Below are 9,258 nucleotides of genomic sequence, written 5' to 3' on the forward strand. Positions count from 1 at the left end.
AAAAAAAAAAAAAATCCTGAGGACCCACCCAAGGTTGCGAGCATTTTATATTGCTAGATATAGACATGTTTAAAAAACTGTCTGAAAGACCTCGTAATGACAAAAAAATCTGAGAATAAAAAACAATCACACTGAATGAATTTAGCTTTCATGAATAACTGTAGAGTGTCTCTCTTTTAACCATTCTGGGAGCAACTTAGGAACCGTTGCTGTCACTGTGAACATTATCAAACAACACATGTACACTGTAATGCTGCGGGTCTCCTGGAAGGAGGCCGACATCCCAGCGGATGTTGAATACAGTGTGGCCACGACTCCGAGGGGGCGTGTCCTGGGACGCTGAAGTCGTGGGGGGCGCAGAATTTCATATGCTGGGTGACATTTCTCCTTCTGTTCATTTGGCTAGAATACAGCATAACCACTGTCTGTGGGTAATGAATGAGGAAGGTGATCTATCTAGGACCTCTGTTTATCTTCTTCAACCAAGTACAGTTTGTATCATAAACTTCCTGTTCTAGTAGCTATGGATGACGTTCATTGGCTTTCACCTTAGGTCAAGTAAGAAACTTTTTTTGGTAATTTTTCAGTTTTGATTATACTTGGAAGAATTCAGTCTCTTTTTCTCTCTTGATCCTCACTTCCCTCAGAGCATCTAACTGGCTCCACACAGAGTCCCCGGACACAAGCCCGCGACGAAGACTATGAGGGGGCCCCGTGGAATTGTGATAGCTGCACCTTCCTGAACCACCCTGCGCTGAACCGCTGTGAGCAGTGCGAGATGCCGCGGTACACTTGAACTCCCAAGAGTCCACGTCGACCTGCCAGAGAAACCAGGAGCACCCACTAGAAGAAAAGGAAACCTTGGGAGTCTGTTCCGCCGGGGGAGGAGCAGCACCCCTGGAGGGCTCGCGCTCACTCAAGAAAAACAGGGAGTTCTCTTTGTTTCGTGCTTTCGTTTTTTCCTTTCTTAACTCATTGCAGAGTGCGATAGAAAGGGATACTTGAAACTGGGAAGGGATTCACTCCTGAAGGAATGTACACAGAGAAGTCAAGAGCTCTTCTGTGGAAGCCCAGTTGTTCAAGTTCCTGCTGAGCGGCCCTTACTTTATAAACTAGAACTTGAAATCATGTGTTACAGTGTACGCAGACAAACTGTGAATTCCCAGAGCAGACTTACCTGGTCACAGCTCTCTGGAAAACCAAGGTTCCCCATGCTTCTTCCCGCTGTTTCCTACTGAAGAGAAGGACAGGAAAAAGCACCCAGAATATGACTTTTTTTTTTTTTTGGGCAAAATAATAAGGGTATTTGTAATTGCTGCTTTTTTCAGAGGTAATTTCAAACACACACAGTGGCTTAAAATGTGATTTGTAGCAGTCAGGAATGAGGCATATTGTGCCCTTCATTCAAAAGTACAATCAGAAGTGATAAGATCCCTTTTAGTTGTACAATAATTCAATTCATCAAGCTAAAGCAACACTGGTAACTAAGACCTAATTATGTCACATAATAAATTAATTTTTATGTTACTGCATGCTTTTATTAGGCCATTGGCTTTAAAAATAACAAGTCCTTACCAAGTACGATTTTATGAATGACCTTCTCGTAAAACTGCGCTTTGCCAATAGCACAGTGAATGTATGCCAAATGTAAATCCATTCCAGAATCCATTCGGAAATCTTGAGCTCAGCTGTGGTTCTGTAAGAAATGTTTGCAGTCCATAGGGCCTTTTTTTTTTTCCTCCTTCCAATTTTGTGATGCATTCACGATGTTTACAGCACAGCGTTTTGTGCCAGAATCCTTCCTTAGCTGAAAAAAAAAAAAAAAAAAAAGAATCAACATTAGCTGTTCAGTACAGATTGATTTGTACATGTTAATAAACCAGTGTGAAGGAAATTGCAGTTGGCCAAGGTCATAAAGTTGTACACTGCGTTACTTGGGAGGAAGAGAAGGCTAGTCAAGAAACAGGATTCAGAGAAAGGTGAACGCAAAGGACTTTAAAACTAAGAACTGTTTCAACTTAACATACTGTATTCAGAGATAATACTGAGTTTGTTCAAGTAGTTCAGGTGATACTAAAGCACTCTTTGTTTATGAAACCCCAACTTTAGGGCATGAATAACTGAAGAGATAAAATCAAGTGACTCACTAGGGTGCACCACTGGAAAATTATTAATAGGACATTTAATTAAGGTCTCTATCACTGTTGAATTTCCTTTCTAGCTCAGAATTGGATTTTGGAATCTTCCCGTTATTTGGGTGAAAATAAACAGCAATAAAAGCAGTGGGGCTTCTAATCCTAAAGGATTTTACCAGAGGTTTTAACTTGAGGACTATCCACTCTCCCATACTGTGTGCCCTGCTGCGCGTGCGTGCACACACACTCTCACACTCGCACAGACTCTTGAAGCCGTCATTGTATTCTACTTTAGAAGTGATATCTGGCAGATCTGGAAAAACAAGCTGCACTTAATAGTATAATGAAACCAAAGGCTTAATAACCCATCATTTTCCATCAAAATCATCTAATTTCACACTCGACCTACAGCTTTGAAAAGGTGGTTTTTTTCCCCTAGGTGGAAAATCCCCCCCCCCCCAAAATATCCACTTGTCTCACAAAAGTATGCATGGCTATGTGATGACACTGATAAAACATCTCTCATAAAACTGTGGCAAAACTGTGAAAATAATGGTGAGAAAACAGATGGGCTTAAAAGCATTGACCTGAAAACTGCATTCTTTAAAGGTTTCTGTGACGCTGGTATCTGTCAGTCTCCAGTCGCCATCTCTCAGTCCTGCTATTCTGTAATACGCCAATGCCTTCACCTCTGTATGGTTTCGTATCTCTTTAGTGATGACCAACCCCACTTGGTGTTAAATAACAATTTAGGGGCAAACTATATATACTGCTTGGTGTTCTAGCTAAAGGTTTACCAGTATTCTTAGATCTGCTGAAGCGGCAGCAGTTAACTTGGCACTTGTCGGTTGAGAATGAAAGTAGCATGTATGGAAACAGTCGGATGCTTTATTAAAACCATGTAGATGACTTTACAACTATTGCATGAACACACATCCAGGTTAATAAGCTGTTCTCATACAGTAGATGCATGGTTCCAGTCCTTTGGTGATCTATCTAGTAAATCATTGTTTTCACCTGCCAGGAAAAAGCAGCAACCAGTCTGATAGGTGTAGAGGGTGGGGTAGGAGACATCAGAGCTGGATTTTAAAGACGTTTCGTCTGTGTTCATTTCTGGTTGTGCAGAAGTTTCATACGCCAACATAGGCTGTATGCAGTTTTTAAAGTAAGCAAAATTGTTTTACACGGACAAATTTGGTGTGCTTAACTGTGTCCCCTGTATATACTTCTTGCCCGTGACCGCTTTAAGCAAGGCTTCCGTCCGCTTTCAAGGTGCCTTTTCAAAAGGATCTCCTAGTCAGCTGGACGTGCGCGTGCGGCCGGCCTCGCGGCGGGGGACAGGAGACGGGCGGTGCCGTCTGCTGCGGTACTCCGGCTCTTTGGGTCCGTTGGTGCACTTCGTGTTTCTAGTAAACTTAAAACGACTAGTTTGATTATCTGGTAACATAGGCCTGACGATACATGTCACACTATTTCATGGTTTTGTAAACTGGGTTTTTAGAAAGCACATTCGTTGTTTTGTTAAAAGTACATCGCCCCTTAACTTTTGGACTAGGTCTGAAGAGTTTCAAGTGGGAGTGGAGGAGCCAGAAACTTTCTAAGCATTGTCAGATGTTTGGAATTGATAATGACCTTGTACGCGAGAGCAAAAGGCAGGGGGTTTTAAAGAAACAGAAGAACTGCGTTGTAGAAAAGGTAGTTTTAAAGAAGACAAAGGATGATGGGGAAAGTGTTGCTAATTTGTTTATTTCCCTGAACGAAATGGGAAGTGTGATGAGCAGTTTAATTTTTAAGGAGCTGGTCTCGATTTTAGTACTTTTTAATTATTAAAAAAAATTGTTTCCGTAAATTTTGTCATTGTTTTGTCCCCGTTATTGAGGGTTCATATCCAACTTTCTGTGGCAACTCCGTTTTATATAGTATTTTAAAAGGTAACTGTAATGTCTTTGACAGTATAAACAAAAAGCAAGGATATAAGGCATAGAAAATTTGTCCTTTGAAATTATCAGTGATGTATCCTGGAATGTGAAGATGTTCCTTCATAAATTTGATTTAATATTGTAACCACTGTTCAGACTTTGAATGAATCCATGTTACAGTGTGTGTCTGTATATTGGTCGAGCAAGAAAAATGACCATTGAAATGTTACTATAAAAAATCAGAATAAATTGGGCACTGTCTGTTGCACCACTACTGTATCTTTTTGAAAGAATTAACAGTATTTTCTTATTGTAAAAGTTAATTCTGATGATGTTTTCACATGCACTAGACCTGCATTTTTTTTCTTTATTATTTGCATCCCCAAATATTTAATACAAGTAGATTTTGCATGGCTTGGGCATTCAGAGATTAATAGGATGATGACTCGATCTTAGTTTCTAAAGCCATGAAAAGTTGCTTTGAGACTGAACAATTCTGAATTCTTATTTATAATGACACCCAATGTCCATGTTTCCCTACTGTAAAAGAATTGATCAGTTTCTTCATTAAAACAGCAAGAACTTATTAAATCTTGTAAATACCATGTTTCTTTTAGATTTCTGTGTATGCTGTGAATCATTATTTTGAGGTGAAATTGTACAAAGGCATTTTAAAAGGCTATGCATGCATCGTACTTCCAAACAGTACATATTCGGAAAGTCAAAGATTCCTGCAAAATAAATTAATAAACTAAAAGCAAACACTACATTCTGCATCTTTTCTGTGTAGTTAGAAATGATTTATAGCATCAAACTAGTCCACCACATAATTTTCTAGACTGAAATACGCTGTCTCAAAAACGTAATCTTCCATATTTCTGTTCCCCTATTAGAATGCGTTGTAATGTTAGATTTGGGGTATTAAGTGTACATGAACTTTAAAAATTGGGTAGAAGGATATATAAGCAAATTTTATGAAAACAGTGGAATACGTGAGGAACTTAAATAATGAGTAATTTTAATTTTTTTCTTTATCATTTGTAGCTACAGTTGACCCTTGAACAATACGGGTTTGGACTGCATAGATCCACTTATGTGTGGGTTGTGATAGTGCAGTACAGTACTACAGATGTGTTTTGTCTTATGATTTTCCTTATACTTCTTTTCTCTAGCGTGCTTTAGTGAAGCAATACAGTATATGATACATAAAACATATAAAATATGTGGTGAATGACTATTTATCTGTAAGGTTTCCAGTCAACATTAGACTCTTAAGTTTTGGGGACCCAAAAGTTACATGCAGATTTACAACCGTGCACTGCTTCAGTGCCCGCTAACCCCCATGTTGTTCAAGGGTCACCTGTTGTTCTTCCAAGACAAATTGTCCAAGGCCTTGACCCTCATCTTGCTAGAGTCTGTAGTCAGCCTTCCAACATTTGCACAGCAACCAGCACAGATGAATTCTAGTAGCTAGCCTTTTCAGGGAGTAAGCATATTTGAAGTCAAAACAATTTCTGTGTTCTTTTAATCTATGAAAATTCATACACCCAAATACAAAAAGAATTGTAGAATGATCCTTCATTTGCTCATTACCTGGCTTCCAAAATTATCCCTCTATAAGCAATTGTATTTCATCTGCATTCTCATTTCCCCCACGCTCTGATTATTTTGAAACAAATCCCAGGCATCATAGCAATTCATCTATAAACTTTTTTTTTTTTAACATAAGCACCATATACTCCTATCGCACCTTACAAAACATTATCATATATCCTGTGTTAAATTTTCCAAGTAGCTTTTTTTTTTTTTCCCATAGGTCTCATTAGGGTCTGAGGAGAATTCTTGAAATTGTTGTGCCTTACACCTTGAAGCTACACAAGTGTTTTCTCTCCATATCTAAAATCATAAAGAAACTTTCCCTCATTAATATTTGGTTACTTCCCCACCACATCTTACAGTAAGTAAAGTAATGCATAGAAAGAAAATCCAAGACAACTTTAAAAACAGTTGGCGGACTATTTTTCTTATTCCCCTGCTCCCTTTCTTATGAGGCATCTGTGAGACCTACATGATCGCCCTATAATCCCATAATCTTTATCATTATTTCTCTATAGGTATTGAGTCGCCCAGTTTTCCATACAGGAGTCTGGGGCACTGTTGGGTGCAGGGTGTTTGTCTCCCACCTGCATTCCCCCAAAGACTTCCTATTTAACTTTGCTCTGTTGGCCTTTTCCTAGGATGCTGTCCCGGCCATGTTTTGTGATGGGGTTTCAAAGGTTTTAATGGGATAGAGAGTATGTGGGTGATATTATGGTTCACCAGTTCCAGGTTCTGCTATCAGGCAAACCACCTCCCTTTTTCCTGCCTCTTGGAATTTGATGGGTATGCTTCTGACTGCCCTTTCTTGACATTCCGGTGGTTAAATACAGAGTGCGGGGAAAATCGGGTCCTTTTCACACAGCCTTGCTTCCTCAAGTTTTGCGTTGTGGTTTGGGAACAAAGTGCTCATTATTCTAGATTACTTTGCTTGGTTTTGACTTACTTGTGCCTTAATTCTCTTGGGGACCCAGGTAGTTTCAGGGAGTACAACTGCAGTGGTCAAGAACCACTTATATTTATAGCCTTTTAAAAATCCCATCTTCCAATTTTGATTTCTTATAAATCACTAAGAATAAATAGTCTGCCCTGGGTAGGTTAGGCCTAATTAAAAAAAAAAAAGATCTTTGGGTTAAGCCTAATTGAAATTGCTTGCATTCCTTATACACTTAGGCAAGGAATCAAACAGTCACACGTGGCAGGGGAACTCCTATTTTAAGATTACGATTAAAGTTTCCCTTTCCAAGTTCTAAAATAACTAATGAAAACATCTTTAATGGTTGGAGAACAGGAAACGATGTTCTGGGGGTCAGAAATGACAAGGTACAGCTGGGGACATACTGAAGGCAGTAGCAACCAGGATCAGCAAGGCCACAGTTCCCGTCACCAATGAAGGTCATCAAGGAAATCTACAGAGCACATCTATGGGACTCCCCAAGAGAGCCTGTGAAGACCCCCCAGCTCTGGGCAGCAGAAAAACGCAAGAATAAGTGTGCTGGACAAGAAGCACTGAGACTGTGGCTTTTCTCTTTATCTCACTTGCACCATGGTTTCATTCAATAAGCAAGGCCGTTAAGGCAGTAGTTTGGCCAGGTAACTTCCAGCTACCACAAGGAACATGGAGGAAAAATGGGCTTCGCCTAGCTGAGGATTCCAAGGAACAATTTTCAACTTCCCCGGAGGTACGGTACCTAAAGCAGTGCCCGCTGGTTCTTGCTTTACCGAATGGCTACAAACAAAGGGTCAGCTGAACATGCACTTTCCCTGTCTTTCCTGCGCTCTGTCATCAAGCAGTTTCTCATCGAGGAAAACCCACAGGAAAAAGTACAAAGCTTTAGCTTTTTCATTAAGGATTAAAAGATCTGAGCACTGGGATCCACATAATCTTTTTAAAGATTCCTTAAGAATCAGTCAATGGGTGAAAAGATTTAGCATCCTAAAAGAAAGACCGCATCCTACAGAATCAGAGCAAAAAACTTTAATTTCTAATTTTAATTCCAAACAAGATTTACAGGGATGTGATACACTCTCAGAAAGGATCAATCAGATCAAAAAATGGTTTCCTTCAAATGAAAACTGGTTTTACAAAATCCTGAACTACAAATACAGGTAGTGAAACTTAAGAAACGTGAGTCAATAGAAAATTATTCTAGAATTCAGAAGAAAGATGAAGCTAACACCACAAATACGAAATCTAGATCTAGGAGAATTAAAAAAGAAGAAATGACACAACAAATAGGAGAGAAGCAACAAATAAAATAGAAACATGGTGGGAGTGTTAAAAAAAATAGTACCTACAAACAAAAGTGACATCAGAATTCTGCATTTCTGCTAAACTTGAACAGAACTCTGAGAATGCAAAGCAAATAGTATTAGAATCAGCTTAATGAAACCTCCATGTAATAAATTTATCCCATATGAACTAAATGTTCTTTCAAAACAAACATTTACCAAAAAAAAAAAAAAAATCCAGAAAACTGCCGGTTTGGGGTTTTTGTTTTTGTTTTTTAAAGATTTTATTTATTTATTTGACAGAGAGAGACAGAGAGGGAACACAGGCAGGGGGAGTGGGAGAGGAAGAAGCAGGCTCCCAGTGGAGCAGGGAGCCCGATGCAGGGCTCGATCCCAGGACCCTGGGATCACGCCCTGAGTGGAAGGCAGACGCTTAACAACTGAGCCACCCAGGTGCCCCAAAACTGCAGTTTTTAAAGCAATTATATAGGCCACATTTTTCTGACAGCAAAACATTAAATCTACAAACAAATCAAGCCGCCAGAAAGAAAACTAAAAAACTCTTTGAAATAACTTTTGACTAAAAACTGGAATTAAGAATCAGATTTAGTTCAGGCAAATCCTTAACAAGGGGCATTAGCAAAGATATTACCTGACACTAAAAAGAAGGCTTTCAACTCCCAGAAAACAGGACAGAATAAAACAGTACAGTATCTGTGTTTTAGAGTATATCTTTTAAAAAATTTCTACATGCAGATAAATTGTCTGCACCTGTAAGAGAACAAGTTGCACAAAGAAATGATAATGCAGAACCCCATGAAATACATTTCCGGCACAGGATGTCTTTGTGCCAACTCAAACAGTGAAAGAGAAATGTGGAAAATCGCAGCTCAACTATACTCTGAAAGAACGTGCTGTATCTAATACGGCTAGTGTCAAGAATCCTGATGGAGAGCGCGCCAGGAAAAAGCTGAATCAGAGAGCGAGGTTTCCCCGCTATCCAGAAGTCCAGCATCCCTATGAAAGCTTCTATAAGCTGAAATGGCATAAAGGGAAGAAGCAGTCACCATTAATTCATATGAGACCGTTTTTGAGCACTCCCAGACCCAAAAATAACCTCTTTTAAGGTTTTTCTGATACCTTAGGACACATCTTGCTAATAGATACACACGCACGTATATGTATATGTGTACGTATATGTGTATGTATGTATCAGGATCAAGCGCAGAGGCTCACAGAGTTCAAAGCTATGGCGGCTTGATGCTGAGACGCTCAGTGCGGTTCCCAGGGAGGACGCTTGGTGGGGCCCCTCTCACCACTCGGGTCGCGTGCTGCTCAACATCTTTCATTTTCTGCCTTTTTTGGTAAAAATTAGT

The 9,258-nt window shown here is 39.6% G+C and overlaps 1 protein-coding gene across 3 annotated transcripts in view; it reads left to right on the forward strand.

Annotated features, from left to right (window-relative positions):
- Nucleotides 1-4,821, forward strand: part of TAB3 (TGF-beta activated kinase 1 (MAP3K7) binding protein 3) — a 28,668-nt gene extending 23,847 nt beyond the window's left edge. For 2 of the 3 annotated variants that reach the window (XM_040633192.1, XM_040633199.1), the window contains one exon: nt 648-4,821. In XM_040633192.1, coding sequence (XP_040489126.1) covers nt 648-796 — 149 coding nt within the window. In that variant the 3' untranslated portion in view covers nt 797-4,821. The remainder of the gene's footprint in view (nt 1-647) is intronic. The other variant, XR_005835565.1, reaches the window with a different exon arrangement.
- Nucleotides 4,822-9,258: the final 4,437 nt, after the last annotated feature.

The sequence above is a fragment of the Ursus maritimus genome (genome assembly GCF_017311325.1).
Source record: "Ursus maritimus isolate PB19 chromosome X unlocalized genomic scaffold, ASM1731132v1 scaffold_X1, whole genome shotgun sequence".
Lineage (NCBI taxonomy): Eukaryota > Metazoa > Chordata > Mammalia > Carnivora > Ursidae > Ursus > Ursus maritimus.